This window comes from Larimichthys crocea, chromosome XVIII, assembly GCF_000972845.2.
Source record: "Larimichthys crocea isolate SSNF chromosome XVIII, L_crocea_2.0, whole genome shotgun sequence".
In the NCBI taxonomy this organism is placed as follows: domain Eukaryota; kingdom Metazoa; phylum Chordata; class Actinopteri; family Sciaenidae; genus Larimichthys; species Larimichthys crocea.
This window is the reverse complement of record NC_040028.1, coordinates 20,807,433-20,832,124: the sequence shown is the minus strand read 5'-3', so window position 1 is coordinate 20,832,124 and position 24,692 is coordinate 20,807,433. Positions and strand designations below refer to the sequence as shown.

Genomic DNA, 24,692 nt, shown 5'->3' with positions numbered 1-24,692 from the left:
AGGAGAGGTTGTCGAGCTCAGAGTCTGTCTCTCTTTCCTTCTGTTCACGTCCGACCTCTTTTCTTATCATCGCCTCATCCCATCGTCTTAATTTAACACTGCTTTCATGTTTCATGTTTGTTACTACTCTTCTTTTTCGTTTACCCGTCGCTCTCCTCTCTCCTGTCATATTCTGCCTTGACGTGCCATCGCTGATTCATTCGCTCAGCTTATTTGATTTATTAATGAGATACGTGGGAGGAATGGGCAGTCGGATATTTAGTGGCCGTTCAAAACTGAAACAGGCTCAAGGACTCAGACAGACGTGCACACTGTCGACCAAAGAGGAGACATGTTAGTCCTTAAAACATCATTTACATTTTGACTTTTGATGTATGAATTCTCATCTACCAAACACAGCAATGACTGTATCCGTTAGAACAGATGTGTGTTCAGACTTCTATGAATTCAGAATGGTTTGCGGGAAAGAGGAAATATAGTTTTCCGAGGAATGAATGTCTTTCCCGTCATTGATTCACAGTTACAGCGTGTTCTTGTGGCATTGTGCTTACTCACTATCACCTCAGTGATTTAAAGAGTCTGAAAACTTCACAGAGAGAGGGCGAGGATGATCTCCGGTGCCGAGAAACGCTCGTGAGAAACTCACAGCGGTGTTAAAGAGTTTTATCAGTCCATCCGTTAGCTCATCAGAAGCCCTCGAGGCGATCTTGTCCTTGACCTCCGTCTGCCTTGCTGATGCACGCTGCTGACTGCAGCTTCATGAGTGCTGATGTGCAGTTATGTTGCAGTATGTTTGCATGAGTGAGTGAGTGAGCTGCAGTACATAATATGGAGATCTTGCACTCTTCCAACACTTAAAATACACACTACCCCAAGTCAACTATCAATCAGAGATAATCTAAACAAAAAAAACTGGATTCAATTCATTTCAACTTCACTTTGTTTAGAAGCTTCCCATTCCTTAGTGTTACAACATCACCGTCAAACATACTTCTTTTGAGAAAAAGTGCTGATTAGTTTTCCTCTAAACACACGCTCAGCTCCAGATGTACAGATGATTCAACAGCAGCTGTCGTGGATTTGGTTTGTAGAAATCCCTGTGAGAGATTTCTGCTTCCATCCAGACACGGTGAGAAGAAAGTTTTGTTTGTGATGGTCACTGAAAAATGACACTCGAGGAATTCGACAACGATGTCCCAGTTATTCACTGGAACTACTTTCTCCTGGGAGACAGCTGATCCTGACTCATGTTTTATAGCCAGAGTTGCTGGTTGGTGGATTTTGTAACCTTTGGACTTGTTTTTTAGTCTTTGTGCTTTTCTTGAAACATCACGTTCATGTTCCTTTGTATACAGTCGTGGTTCTCAAACGGTTTCTGGCACATCTCTCTCTTCAGAAGCTGAAAATTGTTGCCCTAGTCACCCATGCTCCACCTGCAGAAACGACACTTCCAGTTTCTGTTCATACAGAGGTGGTTAGAGTCAGACTGGCATTAACGCTTCCTCTTTTTGAAACTCACTATAAAGCTGTGACCTTTGGCAGAAAGAAACAAAGGATGTTCTTCCTCATTTCATTTTCAAATGGTAAATGGACTGTACTTATATAGCGCCTTTCTAGTCTTCCGACCACTCAAAGCGCTCTACACTACATATCTCATTCACACACATTCACACACATTCATACACTGATGGCATTGGCTTCTGTGCAAGGTGCCAACTGCTCATCAGTTTAAGGATCTACGAATTCATACACCACATTCATACACCGATGGCACAGCCTTCGGGAGCAACTTGGGGTTCAGTATCTTGCCCAAGGACACTTCGGCATGCACCGCCGATCATCTGATTAGTGGACGACCCGCTCTGCCTGTGAGCCACAGCCGCCCCGTGATGTTCTGTGTACTTCAACACGTTTCGTAGGCGAGCGATACTCCACCAACGTAACATGGGAGACATGTCTACATGCATTCTGGGTGTATGAAGACGGTCAAGTGGTGCACCTGCTGGCCACGCTGCTGCAGCTGCCGCGTGCACAACAAAGCATCCAACCAGGCTATTATCTCTTAAATAGGGCAGATGGTGCAAAACAAAAGTGGAATGTTGGCTTTGCTCTCAGATCAAATATGACTCCTGGAGTTAATGAGGACACATACTGTACTGTGACTCGTATTCATGGCACAAAAAGGTCGGTGTGTTTTAGGTCAAACGGTCTGATCAGGTAGAAAATCATGCATCCACACACACACACACACACACACACACTAGAAAATCATGCATCCACACACACACACACACACACACACACACACAGAGTAGTAGTATTGATTTCTGTGGTATTTCCCTGAAGAGAAGTGCAAGTCGATCCATGAGTAGGCGAGCGATACCCCCCAACGCTTCCATGAGTTTGCAGAAAGAGAAAACGATGCACACCTTTATCTCGCTCCGTCACCCTTTTCCTTTTAAAACACACCACACCACCTTTCACCTCACGGGTGGAGGCGAAGGGTCGCCGGGACAAATCGTGAAGTCACATCAGAAGACGCCAGACTAACATTTGCCCCCTTGGCAACTATCCAACCCAGATTCCTAATTCTGCTTCTCCACCATGGGCTCATTGTTTCCGCTGACCTACACCCACTTGTCTCCCTCCACTGTGGCGCGATTCATGATAAGCTGTGCAGCCTGCTGTCTGTCTGAGAGCGTGGCCCCCGCTCGGCTTACTTCCACTCGTCTGGCTCCTTTTGGCTCATGTAAGGCCGATCATTGTTTTTCTGGAAAAACTCCACTCTCGAGGATGTCACCATCATTTTAGAGCTGAAAACATTCACCTTCACCTTGGGGAAATTCTCATGGACACTTTATTCTGCGGTTAGCACTGTCGCTTCAGAAGGAAGCAGGTTCCTGGTCTGAACCTTTTTTTTCCCGTATCACCCACCAAATTCCGGAGATATTACGCGGCGCTTCTATTTCTGACGGACGCATCAATCTGAACAGAGCAGCTCCAGCTGACAGGAAGTCAGACACAGAAACAGCATGAACGCAAAACACCAACAACAACTACAGAGCGTATTTACATATTTAGAAGAACATGAACCACAGCGAGTTCAGCAGGTGTGAATGCTGTTTGTCTCTATGTGCCCCGGGATGAACTGGCCCGAAGTCAGCTGGGATTGGCTCCGGTTACAGAAGATGGATGGATCTGACTGTATTCTGCCGGCACAGTGGTGCAGTGGTTAGACTGTCACCTCACAGCAAGAAGGTTCCCGCTTCATTGTGTGTTGTCTTTGTGTCTCAGACAGGCAGTTAATAGGTTAATTGCTGCCTCTGTGCTGCCCTCTAAGTGCTTGTTTGTCTCTGTGTCAGCCCTGCGATGAAGTGAACAGGATGCACCTGACCCCACCTCTCGCCCAGCGCCCATTTGAAGTGGAACTTAAAGAAAATCGTTCTCATTTATTAAAAAGCGTCTTTCTCTTAATTCAGCTGATATTTCCTGACACTTTGCTTCTTGATGTGGACGCTCTGGTTTCTGTGGGAACATTTTCAAACAAAAGTCTCTGCTATGGCTGAGTGAATCACACAAATGTGGTTATCTGGTTTCAGAACGTTACGTCAGCAGCACCTGTAAGAAACAGGAAGGGGAAACCCACCTTTACACCAAAATAAACTTTTCACATCTGCGTGGAGAATGGAGAATGTTCTGTGACGTGTCACCGCGGCGGGTTACGACACTTGTGTAGGTGTAGGTCTGTTAGAGGCCAACAATGGCTGCTGAGATGATGTGACATCTGGGAATGTTCTGCCCAGAGGACCACGCTTAATGAACGAACAGGAAGTGAACAGAAGCACGAGGAGGGAAACAACAATCGTTAACTCGGCAAAAGCTGAAGACGCCTGTTCCTGTTTAGACAAACGATGGCCGTGTGTGTGTGTGTGTGTGTGTGCAAAACACAGAATAAAATAAGTAATCCCAGTGTCTCCCTGCCTTGTCAGCACTGTGGTCCTTTCTCTCCATCATGCTTACCTCAGGCTGCACTCATCCTCTCTCTGTTAAGATTTGGCCTTTCTACTCTCATCCTGCTTCCAGGCCACTTAGGATTTGTCTGGCAGGACGTCCTACTGCGCACACACACACACACACACACACACACACACACACACAGCATAACAAGACGCTGCATGAGAAAAACCCAGCGAGCGAGTCATATTCTCCTCTGTCCTACCAGCCCTGCTCCTTCGCTGTAATCACTCGTGCTATTTTTAGCCCATTGTGTTAAATGTGATGATGGACGAAAAAAACCCCTTCGTGCCTTCAAACAGAGGAAGGGGGACGCTCGGGTTCGAGCGAAGCAAGGAGGAAATTCCATACGCACAACAAAAAATGATCCAAGTAAATGTACTGAAGCCATCAGCAGCTCGGGGCTGAGAGCCACAGAGGCTTTAATATAGCACTCACAATGACAGCAACACCAGAACACAAAGAGGTCTGACATGAAACTGAAAGTACAGATTCAGAGTGGAACAGGCTGATGCTCCTCATGATGATATCACTGATACTTCACTGCGTGATGACTCATCTTGTTGTATTCAAATAGAATTTGTTCTCTCATATCTCCCTGAATGAAGTAATCAGAGTACATTTTAAACCCACGTCATGACTCACACAGCTTGTGCTGGTGGTGTATAGTTTATCCTAAGGAGGTGCTTCTTGTACCTCCGTGTTTGGGGAATCCAAATCAAACGTTCTTCACTCATACGGATGCTTCTCGTCTGCACTGTTGAAGTCAATATGACCGCAGAGAGAGCGAGCGAGCGGCGTCTCGCTCGGTGGACGGGGCAGACTGACAGAGAAGCACACATTCTGGAGAGTCATTCACCGTGGAGTGTTTGGACAGCTGACTGGCACGGCTCTCATTCACAGCAGTCAAGTGACCGTGAAAACTTCACCGAAGATTACCTCCACGCCCGGAAACAACACCACTAGTAACTGAACCACAAAGTGAGTCACGAGTGTGTTTCTTTCTGTGTTTTGAACATTTTCATATTCAGAAAAACAAAAAGGCCCGAGGCCAAGTAGACTCTGAACGCCCACACCGGGCAGCATCCAGAGGAGAAGCCATCTATAACCACAGGGAGAGCTGATGTGGGACATGGACGTGTTCAGAGGTAAGGAGCCTGTGAACATGACAGCATGTAAACACTCCCATTTCTATCTGAAAGACGGGTTTAGTTAGTGTCTAGAGTTACCGGTGTCTCCTTCATTTGACCCCGTCCCCCAGCTGAGACACTTCAGCGTCACATCAATCACAAAAAGAATGAAAACAGCCCGGCCTTGTTCCACCAAGAATGCAACTTTTCCAGCTCGGGGCGAGTGTTATTTGTGGCAGTGGCCTTCACAGAAAAAAAAAAAACTAAAACAAACGCTGCCCAGAGTTTATGGTAGAAATCAATACTCCAGCTTTCACTACAAGGCCAAAAAAGGATCTTCATTACTCCTCGCACCCTGTTTACCGCCCAGAACACGAACGTCTGACACATGCTGGAGTCCAAACTGAAACGAACCTTCGATTTCACAAAGAAACACGTCTGCTCTCAGTATCTCTGCATCAACAGGTCCAGCAGACAGGACAGGGGTCAGTCACTTGACCTTTACTTATCACACATCCTGTCTCTCTCTCTCTGACTCCATTTAAAGGAAAATATTTTATCAAGCTGATAAGCTCCGCTGTAATCACAAAATGAACCCGTGGATTGGAATTCATCTAAAGGCTGCAGCAGTTATTTACACTGTGTTGATAATAAGTCACTGAAGGGCCCATAGCCCTCCCCTAACCTGGAGAGGGTTAACCCAGGCGAGGGAAGCACCCGGCCCCCATGCATGCTATGAAACACAGGCTGGGCACAGACTGACAGGACATGCAAGAAATGTGGTCAGTGTTCACGGGACCGACCGAGCTTCATGTGTTCACGGGGCCGAGCTTCATGTGTTCACGGGGCCGAGCTTCATGTGTTCACGGACCGAGATTCATGTGTTCACGGACCGAGATTCATGTGTTCACAGGGCCGAGCTTCATGTGTTCACGGGAACGACTGAGCTTCATGTGTTCACGGGGCCGAGCTTCATGTGTTCACGGGGCCGAGATTCATGTGTTCACAGGGCCGAGCTTCATGTGTTCACGGAACGACTGAGCTTCATGTGTTCACGGACCGAGATTCATGTGTTCACGGGACCGAGATTCATGTGTTCACGGGAACGACCGAGCTTCATGTGTTCACGGACCGAGCTTCATGTGTTCACGGACCGAGATTCATGTGTTCACGGGACCGAGATTCATGTGTTCACGGGACCGAGATTCATGTGTTCACGGGACCGAGATTCATGTGTTCACGGACCGAGATTCATGTGTTCACGGAACCGACCGAGCTTCATGTGTTCACGGGACCGAGATTCATGTGTTCAGGGGACCGAGATTCATGTGTTCACGGGACCAAGATTCATGTGTTCACGGACCGAGATTCATGTGTTCACGGGGCCGAGATTCATGTGTTCACGGGGCCGAGCTTCAGGGTGTTCACGGGGCCGACCGAGCTTCATGTGTCAGGACGACCGAGCTTCAGGTGTTCACGGACCGAGATGCATGTGTTCACGGGAACGAGCTTCAGTTTCACGGGACGACGAGCTTCAGTGTTCACGGGGCCGAGATTCATAGTGTCACGGGACCGAGCTTCATGTGTTCACGGGATCGACCGAGCTTCATGTGTTCACGGGGCCGAGATTCATGTGTTCACGGGATGGTTGGAGCATTGATGTGCTGTTTGCCTGGTGCTGCTAAACTGAATGAAAACAGAACAGTGGGGGGTGAGGAGGAGATATGGACTGACTAAAGATCAGTCCAACTGTGAAAACGCATATAATATATATATTATATATATTATATTATATAATATATATATTATTATATATATATATATACATACACCACACACACCGCGCGAGGAGAGGGGGACTGGTAATCCTTAAAACCAACACACACACACACACACACCACTGAGTTCATATTGTATAATGTGCGTTGCGCCACTAGGATTCAGTATGGGTCGGCACGTTGCCCGTTAATATCAATCTGCTGGACAGAACCGGGACGGTAACACCTGCTGTCCGTCCTCCGACACGCTGCCGCCGGCCCCTCGGCAGCTCCGTGCCCGGCAGGCCGCTCTCTGCCTCCTGCCGTGGTGTGACACACACACACACACACACACACACACACACACACACACACACACACACACACACACACACCTTACCTTTGCCATTCTGCCACGCTGTGTACCAGGACAGGCTGAGGAACGACGTGAAGAAGATAATCGCAGTGGCCACAGTTCCATTTCTGAGCCTCATCTCATTTCAGCGATGCCTCTCCTCGGGCATGAGTGTCGGGGACCCCGGAGCTGCCTGCCGCTGCCTCCCCTCCGCTCCTCTCCGGCTCCTCTCCGCCTTCAGACGGGTGTAGGAGCAGACATACGGAGGAGTCACACGGTAGATAAACAGCTCCAGTCAACAGGGGCTATGGGAGCGGAGTGTGAGCACGGACGCAGCCTGCTTCGAGCCTCCGTCGGTCGGTCGTCGTTGTTCGGGGGGCTCCTCCTGTACCGTCCTACTCCGGCGATTTCAGTCACGAGTCAGCTGCCTTCCGTGAGCAGACGGCTTACATGGTCGGTGTAGATCAGCTGCCGACACGGTCCATTGTCGTGTGTATTTATCCTTCTGTGTTTTAACGGGCGGCAGCTACAAGTCACAGGTCCGCGGACGGAGGCATCTCTGTGACGGTTGGTCCTCCGGGATAGGCGGGCCCGCCTCAGACGGCAACGCCTCGAAAATCACGTTGATTCCGCTTCAACTGGCAACAGATTGATTTAAACAAATAAAAGCAGCACTAACCGAACCGAGCCGAGCCGAGCCTCCTCCTCCTTCTTTCTCCGTGTTACTCAGCTCTTCTGTTTCTTTAACGCTGACGCCATTTTATTTAACTTTTAACGTCCCCTGACTGAAAATTAACTGATATTCGTGTTCTCGCGAGATCTGAGGCCACCTGCTGCGCGAGCGCGAGAGCGGCGGTGAGTTCAAAGTTATGACGACCAACGTTTACTTTCTATAAATCTTTTTTTTTTTTTTTTTTTTTTTTTTTGTAGTTTCACACTTTTAGGATCAAGTTCAGTTAACATGTCCTAAAAAAAAAAAAAACATAAAAACAAACCTGTTTAAAAATATATTTTAACCGTTAATAATAACGAGCAGACGCTCATCTTCCGGTACGAACTTTTCAAAATAAAAGCAGCTTAAGTCTGTGGTGGTGCAGTACATCTAAATGGAGTCATCTGGCTCTTACCCAACTGATATCTGTTAACCAATAAAGTGAGAGAGAAATGTCATTTAGAAGATTCAAAAAAGATAATAAGAAGAATAATAATAATCATAATAATACATTTTATTTCATAGACGCCTTTCTGTCACCGTACAATAAATGAGAGTAGACAGCAAATAACAGAAACAAACAAAAATAACCATAAAGTATAACAAATTCCAGGAATACAACATTAAAGGGTTAAAATAGGTAAATGCAACTGAATCAGATGAAAAAAGGCTGTTTTAAACAGGTGGGTTTTAAGTGCAGGCTTGAATTGTGAGAGTGAGTTGACGGGCGGAGGGGACAGTCAGGTGGATGGAGGAGGAAGATCTGAGGGAGCGAGGGGGGGAGCATCAACATGGAGAAGATCCGAGAGATATGGTGGTGCGAGGTTATGAATGGCTTTGAATGTGAGCACAAGGATTTTGTAGTTTATGCGGGATTTGACTGGGAGCCAGTGGAGCTGCTGCAGGACAGGAGTGATGGGGTGGATGGAGGGGGGAGGGGCGCCGTATAGGGGGGGGGGGGAGTGAGGACAATTCCAGGGCCCTAAATAAAAATGGCCTTTAGCACATTTCTATTGGTGACTTTTAATCTTCATCAAACAGTGAACTGCACTGCAGACTGTATGCAGACTGTATGCAGACTGTATGCATGTACAATCACCAGCAGTAATATTGTGCTAGTACTAATATTGAACTACAACACAGAACAGTTGCAGGCCTTTGATTAGAGTTCTGTAAAGCTTCTGATGGGATAGTTAGGTCCTAGAGATGTGGGGACAACAGCTGCACAGAGGGGCCCACTTTGTTTTTTAGTCATGGGGCCCAAGTTCCTGGCGGCGCCCCTGGGAAGGGGTTCTGGTGGATGCGGGCAGCTGAGTTCTGGACCAGTTGGAGCTTGTGGAGAGATTTGTGGGCGAGGCCAAGGAGGAGGAGTTGCCAGTTCCAGGCGGGAGGTGACTTGATGTGAAATGCACTTTCTGTCTGAACATATTGAAACAGTTACTCATTTATTTTGGCACTGCCCCTTTGTCCAAAGTCTGTGGATTGATATCTGTAACTTTATTGCTAAAAATGTTGATAAAGATTTAGATTGTTGCGGAGTGATGTACTATGTGGGCTCTTTGACTTGAACTAAATAGAGAAATTAAGCGAACATTTATTATCATTTCATCATACTGATGGCGAATTATATTATATATATATATATATATATTAATCATATTCATATTCATATTCTAACAACACAAAAGCGATTAAAACGGTCAATATTTGTGAACATTTAAATATACTACTGTAACCCTGACATCGAATATACATGTGAAATGTTTTTGTAATGTTTTATATGCTACCTTTGATTGTGAAAAAAAAAGTTCTAAGAAAAAAACTTTAAAAACTGGAGTCTGTCTTTATATATATATATTCATTTAATTCTATGGCAGCTCTGTGTCCGAGGCAACATTTAACCGAATACAACTGAGTTAAAGTGAAATAGTTTCGAGGTCGAAGCACCATGAAATTACTAGAAGCTTCAAGTGTGTCCAACATGTTCCCCATTAAACAGCGACTATTCACGACATCTAGTGGCCAAATCACACGTCAACCTGTGTTAGTTTCTCAAGTATTGGATTCTTAAAAGTATAGTTTAATCTTCAAAATTCCCATTAATACTCACACTAATAATTAGTACTGTCTGTGTCCAGGTGAGATGTATGTATCTTGGTGGAAACTGGACGCTTCCAGGTTAAAGCCTGAGCCTCGTGTGTGTTTCAGTCACGTCTTACAGCTGTAATATCTGAAGAGCAGGGTTGTGTGTATATTTCTGTTCTGCATCATTTGACCTGCTCGGGGTGTTAGTTGTTTTGATTACAAGTGTCCATGTAAAGGTTGGGAACCTTTGGTGCATGACACTTATATGACAAAAAAAAGCACAATACAGTGTGCCAACATTCATTTATTTTTTTTCAAACAGCACACACATTTTAATGCACACCCATAAGATGTCAGTGTTTAAAAAGAATATATTAAATGTTATAGAATCTTCTGACGGGTACATTTAATTAGCTTACTGACTTTAAATACATTCACACACCAAACACAGGAAACTGATTTTATGTGACAAGCCAAGTTTGAGGTTTGCAAAAGAGAGAAAAAAATAATCACAAATTAAAACAGCAACAGTATTTGAAAGATTTAAAGATTTTTTAAATATTCTTCTGTGGAGGTCAGCGTGATGCGGAGAAGAGGAGTGTCTTCTCAGAAAGGCGTAGCTTTGAAATAGTCCTCCAGCGGGATGAGTGATACGCCTCCGATCCAGTCCTGCAGCCAGACCTGGACCAACTCCAGCTTCATGAAGAACCACTTGTGTCCCACTGGCCACTTTGCCATCACGGGATGTCTGCAGAAAACAAGAGCAATACATAAAGACACATGCCAAATATTGTTTTCAGGGTTGAACAAAGGCATCATCAAAGATACTTTATAACAGAAGAAAACACATTACAAGCACCAATGATATGATTCATCTTTGGGGAAACCAGACCGCAGTTGTCCCATTAGCTGGGTTTACCTTGAGAACATTGCTTCCTTTGCAAACACAAGCTCCTCCGGGGCAACCTCCACCATCTTGCCTGTTAGTGTGAGTCGAGCACACCTTGGATCCTCTGGATCGTACACCATCTGCCTTCAAACACAGAAGACACATGTCAGCACCGTCACCCCTGAAACTGTCCTACTCATCGTATGAATCCAAACTTTCTTTTTCATTCTTTATTTATTGGTGCTGGCATGTTTTTTCTGACAGTTACAAAACAATGACATCAAACTCTGAATCTACACCGCTGGAAACTCGTCATGGTGGAGAGGAAGAAAACAAAGCATGGCTTCATTTCACATAGAAAGACAAGAACAGCGCTCATTGTAATGTCTGTAAAACGATGATTTCAATTAAAGATGGAAACACCAGTAATATATTAAAACATCCTTCGATACAACACTGGATTCAATACCAGGAGTGCCATGTATTCGACACTCTACACTGCTTCCGAATCGAGAAACACGTCAGACCTTTTCTACTTTGACTAAGAAAACTTTAATGAAAATGACTTCTGTACAAATATTCTCTCATTTCGTTCATTTGAAATGATGACAGTCTGTCGCTGCAGCTGCCTCTCAGTCTAACTGGTACCAAAATAAACTTGATACAATGGAGCTTTTGCAGGCCTGCTCCTCCCTAACCCGAGCTGACAACAATAGAGGTAGCTTTTCTTTTTTTTTTTGAGCCTCCTGCTAACTCGCAGTCATTTCAGCTGGCGACTACTCCACGGCCCAAAAAGCTCCAAGCTTATTTTGTGCCAACTCATTTTGTATGAATTCTTTGATATGATGTTAGAAAATAAGCTCTACTAAAAACAATTCTAGTCAAATCACCAAAACAGCAATCCTTGGGGCCGGGTAGTATTTACTTGGCACCTTTGAGTGGTGGGAGTAACATTAAAAGTTGGGACATACCTGCAGAATTCTCCCTCAGCCTCTGAGAACGTGAGAGACGCATACGGGTTATTTGTCAGGTCTGACACAGTGTTGTCCATCGGAGTCACGTAAAAATAGATGACTCCGGTGCTGTTGTCCAGCGGTCCATCACTCACCGAGAAGATGTTCCCAAAGGGGAGACCTTTGATCTGTGCAACAAAGTAGGATATTACCAAAGAAAATCAGTGATGATGCAAAATCAAAAGAGTCTAAACAGGTGTGAATCTTACTAAAATACAATGACCAAACAGAATTACTAAATAAATAAATAAAAGGGTATGTAAAAGGTTCATCATTTCCCCTCAAGCTTTTCAAACTTTGTCCGACTCAAACCAATCAAACCATCTCAGCTGGGTTTAGTGGAGGCCGGGTTATCTAATCCATCTGTAACTGTGTAGATCTACACCTGCTGTGCTCTACTTCTTTTAGTCAAAGATATCTGACTCAGAAAAACAAATGATGGTCTGACTGAACTTAAACCAAACCTTGGATTTTGAAGAATTCGCCCAACAGTGTCACGAGCAAAAGCAGTTGACATGTGTGTGCTAATTGAACTCACTTCAAACGCTCCTAGCCTCTAAAGTTTATTAACACACATAACACGAATAAGAGCATTATTATAATGATGCAGTTCAAATAACTTTAATTGCATTAATTATCTGATCTGTTTGTTTGTTTGTTTGTTGAGGAGCTGCCAACATATCCACATTTCTCTCTCTGACAGTGCGACACCTGCTGGTCGTACTCTGTAACTACTGTTGTTGTGTTTGCTGTGGATTGTGTCACTGCTCCTGATTATTGACAACACACTGAATCAATTCATTTCTATTTTCTGTTGTTTCAAAACTGAGAGGAGAAAACCAACACAGTGGGAGTAAACACAGGCCGACACAGCAACACGGGGTCCACGCCTGGAACTGAACCCTGAGCTTAGAGCTGCCACAGGGGCCACAGTGCTGAGCACTCAGGCCCCTGTGTGGACCTGTAGGACCAGGAGACCTGCGTCATGTCCAGGCTGAACACAGCTCAGTCAAATACAAAGTAGGATGAGTGATATTCATACAGTCATTAAATGTCTGAAGGTCCTCCTCACAATGTGTGAAGCCCAGAAGAAAGTCTCCAATGTGGCTCCTAAAACAACAAGTTATCTGTTGGTGAATATATGTCTGTTTGTCTCTGCTGGACTTATTTCACTTTGACATTCATTCACCAAGACCAGGCAGGAGGAGTATATACGACTGCATGTTAGACTGCAGCCTACATGTTTTCACTGTGTGCCATTATTGATCGTCTCCTTTCAAATCATCTGCTGTGGAAATAAAATATGAATGCCCTCCTTTATTGGCACTTTGATGAAGACAGAAAGTCACAGCAGTGTTTTCTGTGTGTTGCAGTGGAATGAACGACCCAGTTATTTATTATGCTGTCATTTCTTGCTGTCCATATTCAATTTAATATTGATTTTAACGATCAAACAAGGTCAAGGTCCAGAACTGAACCCTGAACTCATCGCTGGGAAGATGTTACTCTGATGTTTTTTTTTTAAGTGGAGAAAACGAAGCACTTGGAGAAAACCACGCCAACACAGTGACCTTACAGTTGCAAGAGCCAACGTGTTGAACACGAAGGCGGACTTGCAGCTGTTTTTAGTCACATATGCTGCATGGGCTGCCAAGCTCCACCACGCCTTTGCCGCCCATGATTGCACAGAGATCCTTGTGCACGGCCTTGGCTGTCATCTTTATCTCGTGTCCTGTTGGCTGGAAGTCCACAGCACCTGTGCACAGCATGTCTGTCAGAGTTGAAATGATCCTGTTCATTTCATCATTAGACACTGAAATCTGTGTGTTCTTCAGGCACTGGTGTACCACCTCCATCACCACATAGCACATAGTACATATTTGCAGATGGTTTAGTTGGTTGGGTGCTGTCACTGAGAGCTGGCTTATCAGTGCCTCTGGGTGTTACAGACTCAAACTTGGGTGAGTAGTCATCATCGTCTTCATCAGCGATGGATTGTTTTTGGACGGCGGTCTTAGCTCAGGTGTGAACCGTGGTGTTGACACTACAGGTGTGGTAGACTCAGCAGGGGTGGAAGGTGCTGCTGATTCCACAGGTGTCATGATGTCCTCTGGGAGCTCTGGCAGATCCGGCGTTCCCCGAATCTTCTTCAGACTACCGTCCACGCTGTTGTTCTTCTTGGTCAGTTTCTGTCTCTGCTGGTTGAGCCACTTCCGCATCATCTTCATAAACTTGTCTACCTCATTTAGTATCGTGACATGATTTACCTTCGTGGCTCCGAGGTCACGTTGAAGGTTCTCAGATATGATGTGCCCCAGCTGCTGGGAATGCACTTCATGTTGGCCGTTGTTGATGCAGGTGGCCATGGTTTCGTAGGTACACTCGTCAGGGTTTTCTGGGATCATGTCCTGCACCACTTTGTCTGCTGCTGGAATCAGGACATCCAGTGATGCCTTCCTGCAGTTCAGTTCAGTCGGTTTTAATCTTGTTTGCCACGACGTTCCAGCAGTTTGACCTGTTGGACTGGGCCTCTGGTCTTGGTGTGCCATCGTTATTCAGTCCAAACTCTTCTCTGTTGCTCCAAATGTAGTGAGCAATTTCCCTCACTGCTTCATTAATGCTGCTGACAATCTGCAGACGTTCCTCTTCTGAAATGTCAGCATTAGATTTCACTTCAGGGTCACTCACGTGTTCCAGTAGGATCAGCTTCAGTGGTCGTATCAATGAAGCTTCCTACTGAGCAGACTAATTAAAAACTAAACAAAGACTAATTGCATAATTTTTGCTTTTTGCATAACTGCAATCAGACTTTATAACTCATCTGCCTCTGTCAGTCTGTTTCCAGAGCGCTGTGTCAGAGTTTCATTATTGAATCTGTTCAGCTTGTTTATTGATATAAAACCTGAATCAATGAAACTCCGGTCTATGTTTTCTCACACACACACACACACACACACACACACACACGGTGAGTACTGCCACAACAAAATGTCCAGCTCATTGTTAACTCACAGAAACTAAATGTCAGTTATGAAATGGTTCAGTTATCTAACTGTTCAGAGGTCAGCTGACCATGCAGCGTGCAGGAGAGAAGTTAATGATGAATTAATTGTAATGACTGGAGACTGCTGATATTTGGTTTAGTTTAGCAAACAGTTGATTTGATTGATTATTAGATTTATGGTGTGAGATGTAAATAAGTCATGCAAATAATATAGTGTAAATTGATGGGATGTAAATAAGTATTGTTAATATGTGAACTGATGGTGTATGTTGTGAATAAATTGCAGATTTGTAGATTGATGATGAGATGCTAAATAAGTTACCAACATGTGAAGTGATGTGAGATGTAAATAAGTTATAAACTGATTTAATGCATCAAACCGAGTGAGGAAAAAAAGCCATGCATGTATGCGTATGTAACACTCTTAGATTCTCCAAACATAAAATAAACATATATATTACATTACCTGTCGAGTATTACATCATCAGTTTGTAAGGTAAAAATGTTATTACAATATCAGTCCGGATATTTTATTATTATTGGGTTTATGCCCTGCAGGCAGCAGATATTCATCTGCTTGTTTTAGTCAAGATGATGCTAAAATATGTTTTACCCATCCCTATTTAAATTCACTGTTAAAGGGCCGACCTTCAATTTTGCAGCATTCCCGTTAATTCCCATGGAAAGTTTCCCGGAATTTTGCAGCCCTAACCTCTCCATCCTGCAGCTGGTCTCTGTGGTTTCAGTCTCCTTCATATTAAAGGTGTGTTACCTTGTCTTGAGTGGAGATGGTGGCCAGGTGGCCCCAGTCACTGTAGTGAGCGATGTATCTGGCCGTCCTTGCGGTCTCCTGGTGAGGTGGAGGACCGCTGCTGGAGGTGCTGCTGCTGGTGGAGGTCTTCACCTTCTCCAGCCGATATGAAAACAGCCGAGAGGACAGCTGCGCCACATTGTCGTCCTCCGGCTTCACCAGCTCTCCTCCGGGTCTCTCCTCGCTGTCTCCGAGGACGTTGGAGGACGGGTACGCCTGCTTCCACAGCCCCGCGCCGTCCACCAGCAGCGCCGGGGCGACCTCCTCCGACAGGTCGGCGTCCTCCACCACATCGCTGGAGGAGACGACCCAGGACACGGAGCTCCTGAGGGTGTAGCTCCGACACAGACACAGGACGGAGGCGAACAGGGCCAGGGGGAAGTAACGGGCCGTCATGTCACCGAGCGGGGACAATGGACACACACACACACACACACACACACACACACACACACACTTTTGTTTACAACCTCACGTGTGTCTGTTTTCCTAACACGAGGAGATTCTGCAGCGACACCTACCGACGAAACTCCTGATCTCCACCCTGACTGACTCGGTTCAAAGGTCCAGATTCATTCAGAACTTGGCACAAATGAAGGTTTGCAGCCTTCAGGCAGACCCAGAACCTGCTGGAGGGTCTACATAGCCCAGACAGGGGGGTCCAATCACGGCCAGCGGTCAGATTTCATGTAGCCCAAAGCTTCATGTTTCTAATATATTATTTATGGCCTGCTAGGATTGTCAGATTCTGTGTGGCTGGAGGATTTGGCTTGGCTTTGGCGTTCGAACGCTCTAAAAGTGAACCTCTGAGGGCGTAAACTGCTGCTGTACCTGTAGATGTGACCCAAAATATTACTTTCTGCTTTCAGTGAACATGAGGTGAAGATTTGTATCAAATTCATGCAAGTTTTAACGTGTTCCATACAGCTTATTCTGTGTTATCTGACTCCAGATGTGACTTGGTTTCTTCACATCTTCACATCTGTCAAATCTGGCCCTCTTTGACGTCGCCGATCTAGCCTGGGAACACCTCGGGATCCTCCAGGAGAGACAAACAAGCATTCACGCTCACATTAACAATGAATAACTCCAACAATGCAGAGTCACCAATAAACCTGCATGTCTTCGGCCTGTGGGAGAAGCCACGCAGACATGGACAGAGCATGCGAACTCCAGTTAAAAGTCGATCATTGCCATCTTACTTTAAGGCTCCGTACAAATGACAGAAAAATGTAACGTTAGAAATTTTATTATTTAACAGCAGTGACACGCTGAATCACAAAAACATGATACAGAAATACTTTTTTATCTTGAAGTGCTTGTGTTGGAGAATGAACTCATCAATATATATATTATATATTCTCTCTGTCTGCCTCTCAGTATAACATTAACACTTTACAATTAAATAAAATTCAGTATACAAACACTTTTCTCACAGACACAACAATATGTGTGTTTTCCCTTTCAGTCCATGGCCTTATCATTCCAGGCCCTTGATTTTCTTTTTGCCAGTTCCATCCAGGACGGCTGGCTGCTGTCGGACATGGACTGCAAAGCTGACGGCATCGTGGGCGACGACGACGAGGGCAATGAAGACGATGGCGTATTTTTCAGCAGCCATTTGTCCTCACGGGGCCTGTCTGGAATCTTGGTGGGGCTTGACTCTGAAAGAAAAAAACAGTGCGTCATGTTTCTGTACGCGGAGATACTGACTGTCTGACTGAATGAGTGTCAACACACCTGCTGGTTTCAGCCCTGGTCTTCCTTCTGGTTGTGTGTCTTTGCTTAGAGGCGTGGTTTTGGCTGTGGCGGCGGATTCACCTGATGTCTGGGCTTCTGTTCGAGCTTTCTTCACCTCTACCTGAGGAAAACTGTGAGTTAGATCATCGGCTCAGTCTAAAAAACACTAAGTTAACTAAAGAACAAGTCTAATTATTTTCATATTTCATTAATTGTAAACAAATCCAATGAAAAGACCCAAACCAACATGGAATCGAGCCTGACGTAGTCTTTGCACCATAGACCCCCCGTATACGTAACATATAGTTCCCAGCTCTTTTAAGAAATGACTGAGCCTTTTTTAAAACATGAATATCAGGGATTAGGGTTGCAAAGGGGTGGAAAGTGTCTGGGAAATTTCTGTTAACTTTCTGGAATATTTTCCATGGGAAGTTAAACTGAGGATTTTTGGAAATATTCCAAATCAGAAATATAGTTAAGTTCCCTGTTAAAGAGCCAGCCTTCAATTTAGTAAATTCCTGGTTTATTCCCATGAAATGTTTCCAACTTAGAAAATTCCTGGAATTTTTCAGCCCTGTCAGTGAACCAATGTTTATAAGAAACAGAGTGCCTCGGACAGGGTGTTGAGAAACTGACTATACACTCTTGGGTTATTAATTTTCATTGGATTTGTTGACGATAAGATCCAGAATATCAGCAGCCTGAGGCGGTAACAGATTTACAGTCAAACACGGTATGAAAGACAGTTACTAAAAAGTACCACAAACCCCCTTGTTTCCAGGTGGAGTGGTCCACTCTGCCCTTTTCTCCAAAAAAGCAGCCTTCCCGCTTACTGACCCGGCCCAAACGGCCCCTCTTCCTGACAGAGATCCACCGTCCTTTTCCTGCACTACGCTCGGTTCCCTTTCCCCTTTTGCCAAGGCATAAACTGGAGGAGGAGCTCGAGCTGATGATGTGGTGGAAACTGAAGTTGTGGGCTTGAGCTGGGTGGCGGGGGGAACACCTCGATTGCTCCAGGGTGGTTGCTGCTGGCCCGAGGAAAGATAAGATTGTGCAAGAGATTGTGGGACACTCCCTTGTGCAAACTGAGGCGAGGCCTCTGTTTGTACAGAAGACTGCAAGGGAGGCTGGGTTGTCCATCGGTTAGTCTGCATGGACGCAGACTGTGAGGCGGACTGAGGTGTATTTGGATGTGACTGGAGTTCATTGGTTTGTTTTGATGTCTGTGGTTCTCTAGAGGTGTTTGACTGAACAGGAGATGCCGTTGACTTCTGTTGCATTGCTATAAGCGACGGTTTGACAGTCTGTGCTGGACTTCTACTTTGCACTGTTTCTGCTTTGACTACATCAATGGATGCTTGATTTGCAGTCTCTACTGGTGTTGTACTTTTTACAGTCACCGTCTCCGCTTGATTTGTCGTCTGCGCTTGCGCTTGAGGTCGAGTCACTGTCTGCACGCCTGTAAAATCTCTGGGTAATCTTCTAGCAAGAAGCTGTTGGAGGCTTCTGGTCTTTTCCATCGCCAAGCTCATCCAGGACACCTCAGGTGGGGTCGATTGTGCGGCAGGTGTGGGCTCCTGAGGCGCTGTGAGGGAAGCTTCAACTTCTTTAGGGTTCGTGGAGGTTGTTTGGGGTTCTGCTGGCATGACGGGAGGAAGACAAATCGATGGCGGGTTATGCTTGACTGGAAGGGAGAAGCTAGATGGGGCTGGATCTAAGGAGTGAGACAGTTCAGTTAGACAATCTTTGCAGCTCTGTTTAAGTCCAAAGTTCCGATGTAATCAGTAGAAATCTTATCATCTGTGCAATGTTTAACCCTTTAGCAAACTCAAGTAACACAGCATGTAAGATGATTTGACTCACCTGACTGTCGCAGGTCTCCAGAGGTGGACGTTGTACCAAAGATGTTTGTTGACAGTTTTTTACACGTGAAGCTGGCACTATCATTTGTTTCCTGTCTTTTCTGTTTGTCACATGGCTCCTCACTCGCCGGGGGCTTTGAGTTAAGGTTAGAGGAGACGTCGGGACGAAATTTCATCGATTGAGACGTGGAGCGCAGTTTAATACCAAACGCCCTCTTCCCTTCGTCCTCCTCGACCTCCTGCGCTTCTGCCGCCTCTTCCACCTCGTGGCTGCTCCCCACCTCCTTGACAGCGCCTGTATCTGTGGTTATATTTTTAGACGGCGTCACTGATTCCACCTTTGTGAGGCTGTCCTTCCTGTCCCATGGAAGACCTGAACTTTTGGCTGGAGCTCCATCTTGTCTAAGTCTTCCCACAGCGACAGAGGGCCCTCTTGGCTCTGGCTTTTCCCTGAAGCTTGCAAAGGGTTTATCCTCCAGTTTGTGCCTGGCTTCAGTCTGTTCGAGCACTCCCACAAAACTGCCCGATCGGGGTCTTTCTCCATCTTGGTTTTTGGCAGTGGTGATGGGGGAATAGAAGGATCCAGATCCCGGGGTGGGTCTTCTTATTCCTCTTGTGTTTTCCGTCTCCACTTGAACCTGCTGATGAACCCCTGAGCCAAAGGCAGAGGAAACTTCAGTCATCACAGCAGCAGTTTTTCTCTTGTCATGGGACATTACTTGTATCTCAAACCCCTCCTCTCGTTTGTCCTGCAGTTCTGATGGTATATAAGACGAGTGTGGCCGCTCACTGGACAATACATCAGCCGCTCTGTGGGGCTTAACTCTAAGTACAGAGGACACTCTCCCAGGAAGAGCCTGGTCCTGTTGGGGAAAAGTTAGGCTGGATGATTTGGATGCTGCCTCTGGAGTGATTGGTTCCACATCTGGGGATTTTGAAGGAAGGTGCTGGGATGTAATAGGAGCGGCGGCCTCTACTTGTTCTGTTTCTAATGCCACCTCCTCTTGAGTAATACGCTGCTGCTCTTCTACTTTCACAGACTCATTGTGGTCGATGTTGTTCAGGACATCTGAGAGAGACTTAGAGTCGGTCTGTGAACAAAAAGATAGAAATAAAGTAAACAAACAATACACAACAACATATAAGGTGAAAAATAAGTACGACCGCTCACTGTAGCGAGTCTCCTCTTGGTGCTGGCTCTCTGGTTTTTCGGCTTGACAGACATCCGGTGGCGTGCAGCAGAGGTGTCCAGGCAGGGGGTGAACTGAGCTGGAGAGCTGAAGTCCAGCGGGAGCTCAACAACAGAAGAATTGGAGGAGAGAGAAGGAGGCGAAGGATGGGAGGGAATCAGGGGCAGAGGTTTGGTAGGTGCAGGTTTGGGGACAGGTGAGAGTGGACGGGTCTGAAAAGAAATGACAGTCATAAAAAAACAAGGACCATCTCCTGACTTTACAGGATAACCTGAACATGAACTCATCGTTCAAACATTCATTTCCTTTAACATGGGTGCACATGGATTGCACTTATATAGCACCTTTCTAGTCTTCTGACCACTTTTACACTACATATCTCATCCACCCATTCACACACTTTCATACACCGATGGCATTAGCTGCCATGCAAGGTGCCAACTGTTTTTCAGTTTAACACACCGATGGCGCAGCCTTGAGGTTCAGTATCTTACCCAAGGACACTCCGACATGCAGACCGGAGGGGATCGTACCGCCGATCGTCTGATTCTCTGTTGCACTGACTGCTGCACACTGTTATTGTCACTTTGGACTAATTTGCACGACCTCTGCTAATGCTGTGATCTTCACTCAGTGTCTACAGCCTCAGTTAGCTTTATATCATTTTTATCTCTCTGTATGTCTGTTTCTTATGTATATATGTATGTTTTATATTTGTAAAAATCTTAGCACAGGCTTCATTTCTTGTACACATGTACTACGCACATATTTAACTTCTTTGCACGGGTTTAATTTAAATGCAGAACACGTTTAAGTATAGGTCGATCTTAATGCATGCCTACTGTATGTTTACTGTGTCTCATGCTGATACTGGATGCTTGAATTTCCCTGGGGAGCAATAAAGTATCCATCTAACTCGTGTACGACCCGCTCCACGTCCTGAGCCACAGCCACCCCATAGTCCCCAACAAATGCAATGTTTATTACGTAACTGTTTTTTTTGTTTGTTTGTTTGTTTTTGGCCTTTTTATGCCTTTAATAATAGGACAGCTGAAGATAGACAGGAAGCAGAGAGAGGCAGTAAATTAGCCGTCCAATGCGGGATTTCAACCAGCTGCAGCGAGGACTATAGCCTCCACACACGGGGCGGCCGTTCAACCCACTACGCTACCGACCGCCCCTACTACGTAACTGTTACATATTACATATATTTGTGACCTGCTTTTTAAGTAAAAAAAATGGAGTAAATGAGTTTGGTTGGGGCTGAGTGCTGCATCTTGAACCCCCAAGAAATTTGGATTTGCAAAATATCAATAAGTTCGTTCTAAGCATTCATAGGCAAGATGTGTGTGAGGATGCTACCTCCTCCTCACTTCCTGTCCCTGCTGATCTAAAAGGGCTCCAGGTGACGTTGGTATTTGGAAGTACTCGTAAACTGAACCCAAACCGATCAAACAGGCAGATGTGTGACCGTGTATCATGTGAGCAGGTTAATAAATCACCTTGGTGAGGGTTCCCTGGGTTGTGACGTCACCTCTGGAGACCTCAGTGGGGCTACGGGGAAGTCCGTCGTCCTCGGAGTGGCTTTCATCCTCTGGTCGTTTGGTGGGCAGAACCATAGGCGGTGGCCCGAAATGCAACTTCTGCAGCTGAAGCTTCGTCTGTAAAACCACAGCACAAGTGTTTTGTTGTGAAAAGAACTACTTTTACAAAAGGCCTAACAAAACACGTAGAATAAAAGAGGCTGTACCTGCAGAGCTTTAATCTTGCTGTGCACATTCTCCTGGGATAAGACTCTGGCTGGATCAGCGTCTGTCAGGACCTGATCAGCCAGAAAAATGCTGTCATGGGACAATGCCCGTGATCCCATCATCCCCTGGGAGCATCTGTGGGGAAAAAACAGAACGCAAAGACTCGAAGTCAGAACAGAAACAGAGCTGTAAAGCAAACATTCACAACTTTAAAAGACACTCACGCCAAGTCTTCCTCTGATCCGAGGTCCTTCTCTGCTGTGATGTCACTGGCTGACTGACTGAGTTTGGCGTCTTCCTCTCCACCTGCTCTCTTACTCCTCCCGAAGAGACGAGTTTTCAGAGACTTGAACTTGGACTTTTTACGTCCTGACAGAGATTGAGATGGAGACGGATCCAGGTCACAGCAGCTCACACACACACACACACACACACACACACACACACACACACACACGAGCAGGTCTCACAGTCTCCTCTCTGATGATCTTTAAATCACACATATGTCGACTCGTGTTGCAGATTATGATCAATCATTGACAAGAGATGATCCTCGGGTTGTGCTAGTCACGTGTTTGGATGGAATGCTGACGAAGTCCTTCATTTATTAGCTCATTAGCCTTTTTGTACTCTAAAACAAACTGCATGTCAGATAATCTCACCTGGAATGTCCTCAGTGCTTTCTTCTGCATCTCCATAGAAAGACTCCATCGCTGCACAGAAGAACTGTGGAGCAGACAGAAAAGTGTGTGATGTAAAGAAGCAACAAAGATCTTTAGAGGCTGTTGTCACAGACTGGAGGGCGTCTAACGTGGTGTGATTCTCTCTTCTCTGCACTTGAAGCATATGTGCAGAGCCTCAGGTGCGGCGCTCGTGTGATAGCCTGAAGAAGTCACTCTGGACTCGAGGTCCAAAGGTTTATTGGCACGATCAAGGAAGGCACAATGCTTTATAATAGCTCGGTAGTTAGGTGGGGCGTGCTGATCAATCAAGAAGCTTTTTACAAGAGGACACAGTAGAAAACACATGAAATGCAGCGTCATCAAGAAAAAACACACCATGTAGGTTACAGAGGAGGTGTTAGGACTTCTATTATTACACCGCAGCGGTAAGGGTGTGCATGAATATCACGCTGTCACAAAGCAGTGCAGCCTCTCAGGCAGGTTTTTACTAATGCAACACCTGAGTGACAAACATCAGGACCGTTTGTGTCCAGACTTTACTCTGCACCCTGCCCGGCAGCTGGTGCAGCATTTTCTGTGAATCACACAGCTCCTCCTGTGCAGCCAAGGAGCTGCTGTCAACAGAGCACGACCGCGCACAGCATGGGTGCCTGATAAGACAAGATGTTCCAGGTTCTGGATAAAGTCCACTCTGCACCTCTTACATCAGCCCCAGCCTGCTCTCAGAGTGCAAACACAACACAACCTAGAGCTGAACGACAACAAAAAGTTGCATGTGCCGTCAGGTTTGATTTGCACAACATTTGAACCTCTTGCCTCACGCACACTTTTGTCTGTGGATTTATAAGCAGCACAGCTCTGAATGAAGCCGCTCGTGAATCAGGCCGCACCTCAAGAGTTTTGTCATCCGGCGAGCCGAGCCGTGCAGCCCCAGAAACAGAAACACGGGATAATCCTGTGGATTATTGACATTGCAGAGATTGAGATCCTTTGTAAGATTTCACAACACCATAATCCACAACAACAGCAGCTTAAAGGCACAAAATTCACCTGACGTCCACATACTTCTCCCTGTGGAAACCTGTCAAACACACACACACACACATTCACACACTGTGTGCTGCAGAAATGAGTGAACTTACCCAGCGTCTAACAGCAGCACCTCTGCTCCTCTTCCCCCCTCTCTTTGTCCTCCTCTCTAAGCCGACTCGTCCCGGTCTTAATGTTTGAACCTCAGGCTTGTGTCGTCCACATCTGCAGACGGAGGAAAGGGGAGAGGAAAGCAGAGAGAGAGAGAGAGAGAGAGAGAGAGAGAGAGAGAGGACACTTCATGAAAGGCAAAGCAAATGCACAAAGAGAAAAGAGGACAGAGGAGAATGAGAGAGAGAGAGAGAGAGAGAGAGAGAGAGATACTCTATTACATTAGTGGCACACTGTGGCCCTCTGCGCTAAGCTCCTTATAAAACGCTAACCTGATTTTAGGCCCAGAAATGAGAGTAGAGGGGAAAAAAATAAAGCTCCAGTTGGAAAGAGGACAGGCGCTCACAGAGCTGTTTACACATTTACACCTGCTGGGCGATCACAGAGGGGCGGCCATGTGTGTGTGTGTGTGTGTGTGTGTGTGTGTGTGTGTGTGTGTCTTAGAAAGTTAAAAATTACAAAAAATAAACACTAACCAGGAATTAGCCAACTCCCA

General features: G+C 45.8%; 3 protein-coding genes across 4 annotated transcripts in view; all 3 read right to left on the bottom strand.

The window, feature by feature from the left end:
• Positions 1-8,065, bottom strand: part of mgat4a (alpha-1,3-mannosyl-glycoprotein 4-beta-N-acetylglucosaminyltransferase A) — a 25,082-nt gene extending 17,017 nt beyond the window's left edge. Inside the window, exon 1 of the mRNA XM_027291302.1 lies at positions 7,302-8,065. Coding sequence (XP_027147103.1) covers positions 7,302-7,395 — 94 coding nt within the window. The 5' untranslated portion in view covers positions 7,396-8,065. The remainder of the gene's footprint in view (positions 1-7,301) is intronic.
• On the bottom strand, positions 7,274-24,692 carry cracdla (cracd like a). Of its 2 annotated transcripts, XM_019264047.2 has the most exons (12): positions 24,673-24,692; positions 23,887-24,250; positions 22,976-23,039; positions 22,538-22,682; positions 22,313-22,448; positions 22,065-22,223; positions 20,544-20,774; positions 19,374-20,463; positions 18,278-19,224; positions 17,511-17,631; positions 16,190-17,434; positions 7,274-7,296 (listed from the first exon to the last, which is right to left on the bottom strand). In XM_019264047.2, the coding sequence occupies exons 3-11, from the start codon at positions 23,022-23,024 to the stop codon at positions 17,235-17,237; spliced, it is 3,078 nt and encodes a 1,025-aa protein (XP_019119592.2). In that variant the 5' UTR covers positions 23,025-23,039; positions 23,887-24,250; positions 24,673-24,692; the 3' UTR covers positions 7,274-7,296; positions 16,190-17,234. The 2 variants fall into 2 exon arrangements, with proteins under 2 accessions (XP_019119592.2, XP_027147088.1); XM_027291287.1 differs by lacking the exon at positions 7,274-7,296 and having other exon boundaries at positions 17,422-17,434; positions 17,511-17,627; positions 24,139-24,250.
• Positions 10,221-16,282, bottom strand: creg2 (cellular repressor of E1A-stimulated genes 2). Its single transcript, XM_027291308.1, has 4 exons — positions 15,732-16,282; positions 11,914-12,083; positions 10,973-11,086; positions 10,221-10,801 (listed from the first exon to the last, which is right to left on the bottom strand). Exons 1-4 carry the CDS (start codon positions 16,164-16,166, stop codon positions 10,660-10,662), a joined length of 861 nt encoding a protein of 286 aa, XP_027147109.1. The 5' UTR covers positions 16,167-16,282; the 3' UTR covers positions 10,221-10,659.